This window comes from Periplaneta americana, chromosome 16 (assembly GCF_040183065.1).
Source record: "Periplaneta americana isolate PAMFEO1 chromosome 16, P.americana_PAMFEO1_priV1, whole genome shotgun sequence".
Classification (NCBI taxonomy): Eukaryota; Metazoa; Arthropoda; class Insecta; order Blattodea; family Blattidae; genus Periplaneta; species Periplaneta americana.
Window position 1 is genome coordinate 127,334,735 of NC_091132.1, and position 15,951 is coordinate 127,350,685.

Below are 15,951 nucleotides of genomic sequence, written 5' to 3' on the forward strand. Positions count from 1 at the left end.
ACTCAGAAGTTACTGTAATAACATCATAGCATTTTGTCCATCTAGAGAAACTACACTTTCCAATGGTGAATTAATAATTAATTATACAAATCGGTTAATTTAGCTTCCGATATTAGTTCATACAAACACAGAAACATTCTCTGTAGGCTATGTTTCATAGCTTTCGATTGTTGTTGTCCAGGGCCCCTTATAGATGAAGTCATTTGTTTTTTATGTCATTACAGCGCCTTAGATGGCGTTGTTATTGTAATTTTGAAACTCAATTATCTCATTAAATATCAATCCTGTCAAAGTTTTGCGTGGAATAAAACTTATCAGAAATTATTTTTTGAAGAAACTTTTGTTATGTAATATTTTTCATGAAAATTAGCAATAAGGGAGATATTTCGAGTTATTTAATTCAAGCCCCCTTATATCCCTCTTTTAAATAAAATATTTTGAATGCCATATAGCCCAAATTCCAAGTTATAACGAACTTAATTTATATTCCAGTTTTCATATAAATCGGTTCAGCCATTATCACGTGAAAAGGTAACAAACATCCAGACACACAGACAGACAGACAGATAGACAGACATACAAACACAAATTTCAAAAAAGCGATTTTCGGTTTCAGGGCAGTTAATTATATATGTTAGGACCAATTATTTTTGGAAAATCGAAAATTACCAGAAAAATTTCGGCTACAGATTTATTATTAGCTTAGATTATTATTATCATTATTATTATTATTATTATTATTACTATTATTACTAATATCGACTTTGTATATGTATACTTTTCTGGACTATTTCGAAATGGGATTAAACAGACGCTTGACGGTAAACCTGTGACATGTGGTGAGTTCAACGCTGGAATAAAAAAAGACTCCACAATGGCAAAAAAGTTTCCTTGAAATAACAAATCTGACTTAAATTTTACGTTGGAATATGACTTGACATATTTATTAACTACCGCCGTAGTGTGAATAATAATGCAGCATCCGTAGCGACCTTGTTAGCGTTAGGTTTATTGCTTACGTCACAGCGACGTATGCGAACAAGAGAAATAATTATACTCTCGAGAGTCTACGAGCAGCGGTGCAGTTCATGTTTAGATATGGCAGGGAGCGCTGAGTCGAAGTGGAAGAGACCTGAGTCAGTTCCTGTGCCCACGATATGGAGAACATGTTCGGGATTGAGACCCATGCCAGATGGTAAGATACCAAAGTTTAGGATTCAAGATGTGCCGCCTGACATGCACGATGAAGTTGTTCAGTTCATGTCAGATCATTTCTTCAGAGACGAAGCTCTCTGTTCTTGTTTAAACGTTCTGGGAGATCCAGTATCTTTGAAGGGGTTTCAGGATTTCTGGAAGGAATTGTTGCAGCAGAATATGGCACTTGTAGCCTTCTTGGAAGAAGATGGTGGTGGAACTAGTACGCGTATTGCAGGAGCTAATATCACTGCAATTTCCTACAAAACGGACCACTACTCATATGATATGGTAAGTTAAAAATTTTTTGTATTTTAATTATAATTTTGTACAGTCTACAAAGAGGCGTATTTAGTATCACATTACTTGTGGCTCCAAAGATTTCAAAGACATAAATTTAACTTCATAAACATACAAATTTTGCAGTATAAATGAAAGAAAATAATATATTTCTTATACATCTTGATTACACAACTTTTAACACTGTATCACTTCGGAATATGTATGATAAGAACTTTCTTGTGTTAATTATTAACGTACCTTGTTAACAAGTTCCGACCTATTTTCGGTCATATTCCGAACTGGTCGTTGTTGGTCTTGGTGCCTCTTGTTTCCTGTGTGGGTGTGTTCGTAGTGTAGAGTCAAAGAGTGTATGTATTTTGAAATTGAGTTGTGTGTTGAGAATATCGTTGGGGTGTGTTTTTGTGTGTCTGTATATTTCATATTGTTCTAGTGTGTTGAGTTTCTGGTTTTTTGGTTGGATGTGGAGTATTTCCATGTCTGTCCACAAAAACAACACAAATAAACAAATACAACCACACAGGCGTATACAAACTCAAATGTAACACCTGCAACAACTTTTACATAGGACAGACAGGCAGATCATTTCAAACACGTTACAAAGAACACATCACAGCCATAATAAAATAATTTTTGTAATTATTACAAAACACCTCCACATATGTAGAACACATCACAAATGCCAACCACACCTACAGAGACATCAACACAGACACGGAAATACTGCACATCCAACCAAAAAGCCAGAAACTCAACACACTAGAACAATATGAAATATACAGACACACAAAAAACACACCCCAACGATATTCTCACCACACAACTCAATTTCAAAACACATACACTCTTTGACTCTACACTACGAACGCACCCACACAGGAAACAAGAGGCGCCAAGACCAACAACGACCAGTTCCGAAGTTGACCGAAAATAGGTAGAAACATATTAACAAGGTACGTTAATATTTAACACAAGAAAGTTCTTATCATACATATTCCGAAAAAATATATATATATTTCGTATTGATAATGATCACGGAGCCTAAGTTCTATTAACGTTTGTATTCCGTTACAATACACATCAAAATATTGTAAACTTATTTGTAAATTAAACTTAATGACCTCGTATATGCCATGTCCGCTAATTTTTATTATTAAATTTATGACAGTCACTTTGTCTGAAGAGACCCTCGTCCGTTCTGTGTACTGCTCGTGCGCTTCCCAATCAAACGGTGTGTGGTTCGATTTCCGGCTTAAGTCGACATATGTTATCTTCATTTCACGGAAGTGGGTGTTGTCTCTTGACTTGCGCTTACTCTATAATATATCTGCGATGGCCTTGCATCGTGCTAAGCACGCGATCAGAGAGGCCTGCCGCGTGAGAGATTCTAGTTTTAGTTTACAGATACATCAGAACATCTTTGAAGCGCTCTATGAAAGCGTGAGAGATCGGTAAACAGCGACGAAAATTTGAAATAGGGATTCCAGTTTGAATTTGGAAGTACCATAAAATCGGAGAATCGAGCGGAGAAAATATTGGACCTATTACTCTCTATCAGTACGATATATGATATAAGATGCGATATATTATTTATATGATATGTACATGACATGACATATGAGATATGATATGATATGATATGATATGATATGATATGATATGATATGATATGATATGATATGATTGATTTATTACCTCACAACATATTCGTCCTGTTGCCCTTTACGTTCATGCACTGGTTCCCAAAATGGAGGTCGCGACCCCCTGGTGGGTTGCATAAAGAGCTGAGGTGGATAGCGAGATGATTTTTAAAATAAAACAAGAATCGCCTTAGTAACATACATTATTTTGTTATTCACAATCATAAACATAAACAACGCAGAACTCAGAAATAAAAAAAGGTGTAGAAGTTATAAAGTAAAAAAAAAATGTAATAAATGTGTCTTTTTTTTCCTCAGAAAATAGCATCTAAAATTTGAACTCTGTATTCGATACACACACAAAGATATTTGAATTTCAAGACGAATTTTCGCTTTTGTTTTAATGGTATTTGTAGACTGGAAAATTATTTTTCATAAATACGAAGTTGCAAATGTTATCAAAATTTTAACAGTTTTTATTGCAACTCCAGGTATTCTTGCAGGTATTCCAAAACTGGTGTACGATCTATGAAAAAGTATAGTTTAAACATTTGTGAGTAGGGTTAAAAATAGTTTATAGAAAGGTAGATCTAGATTCATTTTCCGGGCTGAGAGGCCGTGGTCTATTGGTTGCTTTTATACCAGACGTTTCGTCTGCAACTGCAACCAACCAATAGACCACGGCCTCTCAGCCCGGAAAATGAATCTAGATCTATAGACTCCGGCCGTGAAAGCCAACACGACAAGTTTATAGAAAGATTCAACATAGCTTATTTTCGTTTAAAACAATTTGAAGTACCTATGTTAAATGGTTTGCAAGTTTTTGTGGCATGATGGACGAATAAGCATTGTAGTTCGTATAGTTTGTGTTTGATGTATAGGTTAGCTGTCGGTGTTTTGCTTCAATAATATGTGTACAGTGTACTGACCTACATTCCATGCCCTGAATAGGTTTCCAGTCAACATCCGCTCCCCGCCCCCAAAAATGTAGCTGTTTACTCCATTCTTTCATTAAGGTGGCGGAAACCTTCATGGACATGAACACAGATTGAAGTGAGTTAATGTCCATAATTACCAAATGCAAATAACAGTAAAACAATCACCATTCTTCTAGAGGTAGAAAAATCTACATAACAAAGAAGTTACTAATGTCTCTTTGGTAGTTTTCCGGCCTGGGTGCCGCAATCGGTGGGGACACGGAATGACTCCACCCAATTCGCCGTAGGGGTATGGGTTCGAGTCCTACTTCCGACATGGATGTCGTGTTTGTAGGAAGATGAAACATCAAAAGTAAAACTGCAGGAAAATGTTGGTATGATAAATGAAAAAAAGTTCGCTGGACTAGACTTTCGGCTCTGCTTTGCCAGACTCTCATGGCTGAATTATAATTTTAACAGCTCAAAACTATTGTATTTTGGCTAAAATTATCGTATACTTCTCCCCGGCCCTGCGTTGAAGAGAAAGATACTCCTACAAAACTAGAGTGGTACATGGACTGTTGGCTGTAGGGACCGGTCGTTAAGGGGGTCATGTGGTTAGGTAGGTGCGCGTAGGTGATCGGTGGGCATGCAACTCTTCCAATATCGAAGGGTGTACAATAGACCTCAGGTCGTAATGCGTGGGATGTCCCCTCCCTCCCTCCCTCCTAACAAGGGAAAAAAAGCTATGCTAACACTAACATTTCTACGGAACAGATTAACGCAAGCGTTACTTTAACTAATAAATTAATTTGCTCATAATTTTCTGCCCAAGAACTGTCCATTGCAAAGTCTACATTCTTCAAACCTCTTCATTTTCTTCTTTCCTCTTAGTCTCCGGATGTGATCCGTATATCTTAATGTTGTCTATCATATGATAACTTTTTCTGCTCAGAAATTTTCTTCCGTACCCCATTCCTTCCAGTGCATTCTTCTGTAGACAGTTTTCTTGTCTACTGATCCATCTAATTCCTTTTTCTCTTCCTGATCAGTTTCAGCATTACTCTCTTTTCATCCACTATTTCTAGCACAGCTTCATTTCTTATTTTTTCTATCCATTTCACACGATGCATTGCTCTCCATATCTATATATCAAATACTTCAAATCGTTTCTCTTCACTTCGTCGTAATCTCCATGTTTCTGCCCCACACAAAGCACTTCACTATTCTCTTCCCTAGTTCTTTTTCCAGAGGTCCGCAAAAGACGCTCCTTTTTTTAATGAAAGAAAAACACAAGCGACAAATTACTTTTAAACATAAATCTGCTGATTTGTATTGTTCATAAGTTCACAACATAAAGAAATTCACTTGTAAATCGTTACGTCGCGCTGTTGTAAATATACCCCAGAACGTAACCTGTAGAATCCAGAAATTTAAACAAAAGTCATTAAATACATAGTACGAAATTAGTACTTGGCTTCCAACACGGCTAAAGTGGCAGCGATTTCAACTAGACATAATTTGAGATTGATTTTCTTCTCTTATGGTTGGATGTGAATACATTTCTTGTGATTTTGTTTTTATTGTCTCATGCAGTCATCATACTCTGTCAGACATGTCTTATGCGGACAATTCTAGCCTTTAAACTAGGTGCAACAGGAACATAGAACCTTAGAATCGCATGCAGACACACGATTAAAAGATATTGGTAGTGGAGTAAAATCAGTGGAAGCCTGTAGAGTGGTATTCTTTCTATGTGCTATAGCCAATTAGATCTTAGATTTTGAATTCTTTCTGTCAGGTTAAAAATGTGTAATTCTGTACTGATCTCTTCATTATATTTCTTGTCTAATAATGTATAGCCTGCTACTGAACGTAAGAACTTCATTTCAGCTCCTCTATTCTTCTTTTATTTGATCTGTTAAGTGTCCAATTTTCGCAGGCGTATGTCAGCATTGGTACTGCCATTGTTTTATAAAATTTTAGCTGTGTGGATTTTAGTGTTTTATTTTTCAACGTTCTTCTTATTGTTCCGCACATGTTATAAAATCTATTTAATTTTATGTTTATATCGTTCTTTTGACAGTAAGATACGATGAATCCTAGATAATTGAAGTTATTTACCTGCTCTATTAATTTGTTATCAATCATTATTTTGCATCTTTTATGATTTGTACCTTCGAAAGCCATTGCTTTGGTTTTTTCTCAGAAATACTCATATTATATTCATTTTCGAGCCAGTTTATGAGCAGCAACTTGTAATTCGTCCTCAGTGTTACTAAAAATTACTTGATCGTCTGCGAACAGTATACTGTTCAAGACTTCGTCATCAATTTTAAAATGAGTATTTAGTTGTTCTTGGCATTGTCTAATGACATTGTCAATATACAGGGTGTTTAAAAATACGGGGCATAATTTCAGTTATGTATTTCCCACATGTAGACAATGAAAATAGTTCATCACAACATGTGTCCGGAAATGCTTCATTTCCGAGTTATGGCCTTCACAACATTGAAATTCACCGGAACGTTTTTCTTTCCGCAGGTCGTTGCCGTCAAAGGAGACATTAAGAGGGCACTCTGACAGCTCACTTGATCTGAACCCTCTCGATTTCTACTTGTGGGGCCATTTAAAATCATTGGTTTATTCGTTTCCGGTGCCTGATTTGGAATCCCTTCGGAATCGAATTGTGGCATGTTCTGAGGACAAAAGCAATACTCCTGGAGTTTGGGATCGTGTTCGCAGGTCAATGAGACATCGATGTGAGGTCTGTATTCAAGCAGGAGGTGGACATTTTGAACATCTTCTGTAATGACAACGACCTGCGGAAAGAAAAACGTTCCGGTGAATTTCAATGTTGTGAAGGCCATAACTCGGAAATGAAGCATTTCCGGACACATGTTGTAATGAACTATTTTGAATGTCTACATGTGGGAAATACATACCTGAAATTATGCCCCGTATTTTTTAAACACCCTGTATATATACTAAACAGCGCAGGGGGCTCCTTGGTTAGTTTTTGTTTATTACTGGTGTAGTCTGTTATTTTTATCTGTGTTCCAAAGTATATACTCTGAATTACTTTTATTAGGTGGTCTGGAAATCCTCTTTTATACATTATTTTCCATAATTTCTTTAGTGACACTTTATCAAAAGCTTTCTCGTAGTCGATGAAAAGCATACACGTTGGAAGATTAAATTCTCGTCTTTTTTTAATAATTTGTTCTAATATGAATATGTTATCCGAGCATGAGCGACCTTTCCGAAATCCATTTTGTTGTTCTGTCAGCACATATTCATTTATTACGTTTAGGCGGTGAGTTATTATTTTAGCGAATATTTTATATCCTGCGTTTAACAAGCAAATGGCTCTGTAGTTCTGGCAATCTTTCTCTTACCTTTTTTAAAGATTGGGCATACTATTCCCCTTTTCCATTCGTCTGGGATTGTACAAGTCTTCCAACAGATATTAATTAATTCTAAAAATCTCATTTTTACTCCTTCAGGCATGTATTTTAACAATTCAGTGTTTATACCATCTGCTCCTGGAGATTTTTTTATTCTTAGGCGTATTAAGTGCATTATCTAATTCGTTCATTTCAATGGGGTCAATTTCTGCTAATGTAGTTAATGTTGGGTTAATGTCTTCTTCATCCATCTTCGTCCATAGTGTGCGATAAAATGTAATCCAGTTTTCCTCTGTAATATTATTTATTTTTGCTGTGTCTGTTTCTGTTGAAATTATTAACATTATTGTGTTATCATTAGCCACGGAGAGTCTTTACTGCTGAACAAATAATGTGCCAAATTGTTCTTTAATAGTTATTGTAACATTACCATAGGTCTATTTAACGTTTTCTTGTAAAACCTTTTTTAATTCTATCAACATGCCTTACACCATTACTGGTTTGATGATCGTTGGATGTGGCATGTGTACATAAGGCCAGCATTGGCTGGTAGACTTCGGCCGTCCATGGGCTGTTGCGCCACAGATTTATTTTTAATAGTGCAATTTCTTACAAAAGATATTAGGAAGAAAACATTGTTACTGCTACCAAATGTCTTCATAAGGACATAAATGACGCGCTTTTTTCGACAGTTTCTCGTTGCTCATGAATCAGTCGATATTTTAAAAGAATCTGTAATATTTGTGATGTTTGTAATTTGTAATATCTTCAAGTTACTAATTGGGCTAGAATATTAGAGCGTCAGATGGCGTTTTCCGATCTTATCCTTTGTCCTTCACATTTGACTTATTCTAGCTTGACCCTACTATCTTATCAAATAAAAAATCTTTCATAGTTTTTAAACAAAAGATCTGACGTTTCTAGGTTTACAGTAACTGTGGTTAAAGCTACGGTTTGTTTACGACGATCATCGTTGAACGCACATCGGCGGCGATTATAAACGCTCTAGGTGGTCATCAGTAAGTGGTTTCTTTATCAGCGTACATCGCTGTCAATTCTCATTTGTTTTGCTGCCATAACTCGATTCAGTATTTCTACATGGCCTTTTCTAAATATCGATTATTGAACATGTATACGACGATGTGCATCCTGAATTTGCTTCAGAAGCAACCTCCAGCGATCTGCGTCGCATCCAACGATCTACTGTGCTCCAACCACGAGAAAGTCTCTGCCGGATGAGACGAAGGAGGGTAATGCTGTGAATGAATGTTGATGTCATAAGATGTCATAAGGTCACACACGTGGATACTCTTATCTCTATTGGCTAGCTCTCACAGCACAAACCATAACATTGATACAGACATATTGATACTACCCTAGTTACAAAATTAGATCACAGTTAATCTCCTGGTCTTTTAATTTCTTCATACAGGAAATAACATATGCAGGAGAGCGCATGGTTTTTAAACTGGCGTTATAACGGTAATATTGTTTATCTACTTCGTTCCAATAGATGAGGCAATAGTAAGCACATTCCTTTCACGGTTGATCTCCTGGTTGGAGAACAGTACGTTGGCGATCATTGGTGTAAAGAAACCGTGCGCATACATTTTAACTGCTAGCAACTCCAGTGACGCAGATCGCTGGAGGTTGCTTCTGAAGCAAATTCAGGATACACATCGCCGCATACATGTTCAATAATCGATATTTAGAGAAGGCCATGTAGGATGCTGAATAGAGTTATGACAGCAAAACAAATAAGAATTGACAACGGTGTACACTGATAAAGAAACCACTTCCTGACGATCATCGAGAGCGTTTATAATCGCCGGCGATGTGCGTTCGACGATGTCCGTCGTAAACAAACCGTAGCTTAAGACAGTCGCGCAGCGGTGGTAGGATACGAAACGAACACAATTATTATTGATGCTTTTTCAGTTGTAATGGATCTGTGAAACGGACGTTTGCCGTGGAGATGTTTTTTCTAAACAAATGATTCAGTAGTTCTTACTAAGCTTAGGTACCGACAACATGTCAATATGGGTCGACATGGACGAGTTTCCAGCCGTAATTTTACACAATTTTACTGTGGGTAAACAATTTCAGAAAAACTTATTCAGCATCAAAACATAAGTCAAGAGGAAGGACAAGGATACCCGATAGCACAAGACCTGGTAGGCAGAGCAGTGCTAAACTTCAGAGTCAGATACTAGGAGTGCATTATAAAAAATGGACGTCATTTTGAGGGTGTAATTTTCAAAACATAATCTTGTTCTTTAGCATTAGTAAATTGCAATAACGCCTCTTTGCGGTAAAAGCCAACTTACATTGAAATACGATAACTGTATTGTCTCATTTCAAAAAAGTAGATATTTTTACCGAACCTGTTTGTAGCCTATATTCTGTCGTAGTGTTCTGGCCAAAGACAGGTGTTTCACTGCAAACCCAGCATTTTCCATTATCATAAAGTTCAAGGTTTGGGCCTAATGACCCGTTTCGTCTCCAGGACTTATCTGATCTCTCCATCGTTTTCTCGATCGTCCAGATGTTCTTCGTCCTACTGGTTTGTATGTCCACATTCTTATTGGTAGTCGTCCGTCGTCGATTCCTTCAACGTGTTTTAGCCAATTCAATCTATAATTCTTGATTTTGTCTGTTATGCATTCAACGTTTAATTGTTTATGGATATCTTCATTTCGAATATGATCTAATAGTGTGTGTCCTGTTAAAGGTCTAAAGATATGCATCTCAGCGGCTTCTAGACTTCTTTCCTGTCTTTTAGTGAGGGTCCACGTTTCCGCACCATACAGCAAAATTGGTACAGCTAATGTTTTATAACATTTTAATATCGTGTCCACTCCAGCCTTATTAAGTAATGTGCGTTTAATTGTTCCTATCATCTTTTGTAACTGGCGAATTTTATTCTCTGCATCACTTGATTTTATAAATGATAGGTTGCAACCCAGGTAATTGAAGGAATTAGTTTGTTCCAATACCTTATTGTCTATTACAATCTTCGTTCTAATGGGGTATTTCCCTTGAAATGCCAAAATTTATGTTTTGTATATGGACATCTTTAAATTATATTTCTTTGCAGCATTACTCAGTGAAAATACGGCTCTTTGTAAATCATCTTCCGTTTTGGCTAATACCACCTGATCATCCGCAAATAATAGTGTGTTGAAAGGGGTTCTATTTATAGTAAAATCCTTATTTAAAGTATGCTGCCGTTCTCTTGTGACATTGTCTATATATAAATTAAAAAGTGTGGGTGATAAACGCCACCCTTGTCTGACCCCTTGATTAATTCTTCTGTAGTCTCCCCCATTTCTTATTATTATCTTTGTGTTCTGATAGGTACATGCTTTGTAATGTTCTTATCGAATGGCTGGGAATGCCTTTATTCTCAACAATTTTCCAAAGTTTGTTTCTATCAAGTTGGTCAAATGCTTTTTCGTAGTCAATAAAGGCTATGAAAGTTGGAATATTAAATTCTGTATTAATTGTGCCAGCATTTTCCAGTGTTTCCTATTTTATACCTTTCTCTTAGTCTCCGCATATGATTCATATATTTTAATGTCGTCTATCATCTGATATCTTTTTCTGCCCCGAACTCTTCTCCCGTTCACCATTCCTTCCGGTGCATCCTTCAGAAGGCAATTTCTTTTCGTTTTTCTGATCAGTTTCTCTCACACACAAACACATAGACACGGAGACAGACACAGACACAGACAGACACAGAGACAGAGACAGACACAGAGACAGACACAGTGAATAATATTATTTACTACTGAAGACTGGAGTCTTATTTATAACATCTTGGATAAAAATAGAAAAATAGCGAAGTGTAACCCACTGGTAGCAAAACATCTACAATGAAAAATGCATGTCCTATACATAGACAATAATTACGACATTGCGGATATATATATATATACCCGTCAGAATCCTGGCTTCTAACAAAATGGTTACCAAAATAATCAGAGTGGGAATTTTTTAACAATGATTAGTTTTATGCTCGAAAAAATTTATCGAGTTAGGTTTTAATAACTGCCAAATACAGTGCTAAAGAATAATATACAAAATTTAAATAACAGTCCACCACTTGCTAACGAAGGCGCATAAACAATCGCCGCAACGGTATGTCCAGTTCTATAAGGTATAATACTTTTAAATAAATGCAAACAATGAAACGTTTTTTAGTTTTTGAAGTATTGTTTTTAATAGGAAGTATTGAAGTGAATCTTAAGAAGAGTGAATATTTTAAATCTTAATGAAAGGATGTAGAATCGTTGTATATTGCTTAGTATTATGGACACGTACAAAGAATGCCAGAAATGAGAATCTTCATTAAATAAAAAAATAACGAATGCCATTGTGTTTCTCCTTCAAACAAAGAAGTTTTTTTTTTCAGAATTACTGTATTTTCAAAAACGCGTAATTTTCTAGATAACCAGTTGGTAAGTTGATAAAAACAGTCAGTGTACATGCATGCATCCATGCACCCATATATGTATATATATATATATATATATATACTAACATAAGCACAGTCATTCATTCATTTTGGACTGAAGAGCATAGCCATGAAACTGAAATAAGTTCGGTTAGTTGAATAAAAGTAATCGATGGGCAGATTTAGCGTCAGTTCCCATGGATTTTGAATTGATTGATGAATGGATAGCTGTGGATGACTGAGTTTATGAATGAACGGAAGCGTTTTTAGAGACTATTTCGTTTATATGACGTCATTCCATTTTCGACCAATGAAGTGTAATGAAATTTTGAATTCCAACCAATCACAGTTAAACATTGCGATAATTTCTGCAGCTAGATTTATCGCTATCAAATTATCCCACAGTCGTTCTTTTGTTTAGTTGGTGTCGCCAACTGCTTCCCCTTAAATCGATGAGCATGAATCCATCAAGATGCATTAAACTTTTCTCTCAACTTTACGCATTCAAGCAATGGATGCAAGATTGATATTTAATATTAATATATTTACGCAGTGAAGACAACGTTTAAAACGGCGCACCATGTAGACACAAAATCTTCCTGTATCTTGGTTGAACCCTAGATCATATATTATGTAAATATGATCTAGGATTGAACGTACGTTTTAAACTTGATTATTTCAATATTCTTCCCAGATTGCATGTATACGCGCATGGAAAATTGAACTGTGTAGATGCAGCTTTAGTCCTGTTACACAATACAGTGAGATATAGCTGTCTCCACACATATTACATAGTTCTTAGTTCTCGGTGGAGTGTGCAATGTAACGATGAAGTACTAAATAAAGTACGAATCTATGTACATCTTCATGTTCTAATTCCATGTCCATTGTAGGTTATCTGAAGAATATTACACTCCTTCATTCAGATTTTATAACTGCGTTTTCAACAATTCTTCATTTAATTAATGTATTAATCAGGTTAATGTAATTATATTATAAAATTTTAAATTAAATTATGATTTCAGCACACAATGAAAATGTATTTATGTTATAATAATAAGAGAAAAGTGCAGTACATGTAATTAACATTGTTAAACCTGTATTTCGCGTTTCGCAATTGGCATTACTGAATAATAACATCGAATTTCTTTATTGCAGTAATCGATATTCATCTATTTCAATTTCACAATGTCTGAATAGGTTAAGTATTCGTAAACATAGGGGAGAGTCGGGTAGTATCGGACATCGGGTAATATCGGACAGTGAGTTTCTTTCATCTACCACACGATGATAGTACCTGATTGACATGGTTACGTTTCTGTGATGTCGCATGGAGAAACGTCACCATGTCATTCAGGTGCTACCATATGGTGGTAGATGAAAGAAACGCACTGTCCGATATTACCCGATGTCCGATACTACCCGACTCTCCCCTACAATTATTAACATTTTGTAATCTAATTTTAGTGATATATTATTTACATTTTTATTTTATTCACGAAATAGTCCTAATAAATATCACTCAAGGTCTGAGATTACTACAGATAAATTCCTACATAATACACATGAAAGAACCGTAAGCGGTAATATTCTCAATATCTGCATCATCGTCAGCAAGTTACTAAATCAAAATCCTTGAAATACATCAGCCACGAGAGTTTCAACTCGGTTCAAAGACCCGTAACAATTTGTGATATAGTTCTAAAAAATAATGACATACTGAGATATTGTACTAGGTATTTATGTACTAATGATATTGGAATTTGTTTTGAATGTGAGTGCATGTTACTTAGAATAGTTTATTTTTGCTAGTTTGTTTTTGATACCATTTAGTAATAACTGTATACTAGCCACTGAAACACTCTGACATGTTTGCTTTCAGTTCAAAGGACACGCGACCAGAGTCATAGTCCGTGACATTCTTGAATATGCATCTTACATAGTGAACGTGTACGACCACTACGGAGTTGATAAATACATGACGGCATTGGGTCTCTGTGTGGATCGTACATTCAGAGGCCAGGGGTTGGGCCTCGAGATCCTCAAAGCGAGATTCGATCTCGGAAGAGCTGTTGGTATGGAAGTTACAATGACCGCCTTTACAGGACCGGCTTCACAGATCCTAGCGCACCGAGTGGGCATGGATGTGTTGGCTGAAGTGATGTACGAGGACTTCAAAGACGAGGATGGGAAGCCTGTGTACCCTAACATTAAAAGCAAAAGTTGTAAAATTATGGCTGCTAGAATTAAGTGAACTGTTATGCAAGAAATTAGGATTAAATAGGACAGTAGGGCAGACTCTGCTAATTTCGTGATACTAAGGCAGTGATGTCAAAGCAAGCGCATTTTTCTGTCCTTGACGTCGTGCGCGGGCAGCAAGCGCTAAGTATGGAAAGAGGAAGGGTTGTGTATATGAATAAGCAACCTGTTGGATTAAGGAAACAGTGGTGCACAAACTTCAAACGGAACGTGAAATTTTATGTCGCTATTTTATATAGCTTCTTTCTGTTTAATAGTATCTATATTGTCTGTAAAACAAAAGTACTAACACTGATTTTTTAATACTGCACTTGTGTTTTAAATCTTAATAACATAATAGAGAGTTAAGAAGGAATATTCACTTAAATTCCATAGTAGTATAATATTATACTGTATTAAGTGCATGAAACACGTGATTCATAAAGAAAGTGATATTCCAAAGAAAGAGATTGAGTATGACATGATAAGTTGGAATTTATATTGATGGTATCTTTAGCCTTACAAAAGTAATCAATAAACTAATCAAAACAATATTACAGTACAAAGCAAAGTTACCTAGGTAGGCCTACTGTATCTGTTTTAAGTGTAACTAATATTACATAACAAAACTCTTATCGCATTATGATTTTAAGGTGATATTTGTGAGCAACTTCCGATCATCAGAATATTAAATTATTTTCTCGAAATGTGCTGAAGCTATAGAGCTGACATTTTTACAACACATGGGCACGTATCTTTTGCTTATGATGTAACAACAGTACTTTTTTTAATTAATTTCCTTACAAACAATTTCCATGCGAATATTTTCAAAAATTTCAATACACTATCCTCAGTAATACGTATATACGGTATATTAGATTTACGAAAACATTCTGTAAGTCTACTAAATAAATAGGCCTGTACCTGAAAATTTCACTTTCCTATACGAAAAGTTGAGAAAATATTTCTTGTGAATAAAACAATCAAACTTGTGAAAAATGAGCATTAAAATTAAAACTTACATTCTTATAATGCACTTATACTTCTCAGGCAAATCTAAAATTTAACATGGATACAGTTTTTATAAGTTCTCTTCCCTTTATCTATCGAATCAGTGCTGGCCATCCCTGAATATAGCTCGACTAAGCGGCATATAGCACCTCTTTCGTCTGTCTCTTTCCTTTCCGCTGTAAAGCGCTCAGGCTCTCCTGGGCTCTAAAGCGCGCACTTGCTCCTGTGGGCATCAATTGACATGCCTGTACTAAGGTTTTGGTGAAAAATTAATTTAATAAAATATTTCAAGTTCCATGCATAAGATTTATCTATTTTGCAAATGTTTATTTGCTATAACATTGTATATGGAATATTAACGTTTTTGCCTTTTCGGCATCATCAGATATAGTTAAGAAACACGAAATATAAACCTTGAACAAATTAAAATATACATAGTAATATGCATGACAAAATGGACTTTCATGAGTTTTATGTAATTATGTCTTACTAATGAAAATCATTGGTATATATGTAGTAAATTTATTAGAAATTCGGAAGGATTCTCTACTAGGAAAGCCTATGGTCTGGTGTAATGTTTTGGATTATCGATACGGAATTAGCACTGGATTCAGCCCAGGGTACACACACATAGAAAGCATGTAAACGCAGGTAACCTGCTCGCTGGCTGTCAGCGCCTATTGCCTCTGCCTGTCGGCTCTGAGTGGTGGACACAGAGAACGCGTGTTAAAGCGGTAAAACCTGCCAGTCAGAATTTGAGACTTAACAGAAATTAAGTTTCTAACAGC

At 35.9% G+C, this 15,951-nt stretch overlaps 1 protein-coding gene across 2 annotated transcripts; it reads left to right on the forward strand.

The window, feature by feature from the left end:
- Window positions 1-1,076: 1,076 nt before the first annotated feature.
- LOC138691214 (arylalkylamine N-acetyltransferase-like 2) lies at window positions 1,077-15,675 on the forward strand. 2 transcript variants are annotated; one of them, XM_069813012.1, is made up of 3 exons: window positions 1,086-1,195; window positions 1,345-1,485; window positions 13,797-15,675. In XM_069813012.1, exons 1-3 carry the CDS (start codon window positions 1,193-1,195, stop codon window positions 14,166-14,168), a joined length of 516 nt encoding a protein of 171 aa, XP_069669113.1. In that variant the 5' UTR covers window positions 1,086-1,192; the 3' UTR covers window positions 14,169-15,675. The 2 variants fall into 2 exon arrangements, with proteins under 2 accessions (XP_069669112.1, XP_069669113.1); XM_069813011.1 differs by having other exon boundaries at window positions 1,077-1,485.
- The last annotated feature ends 276 nt before the right edge of the window (window positions 15,676-15,951 follow it).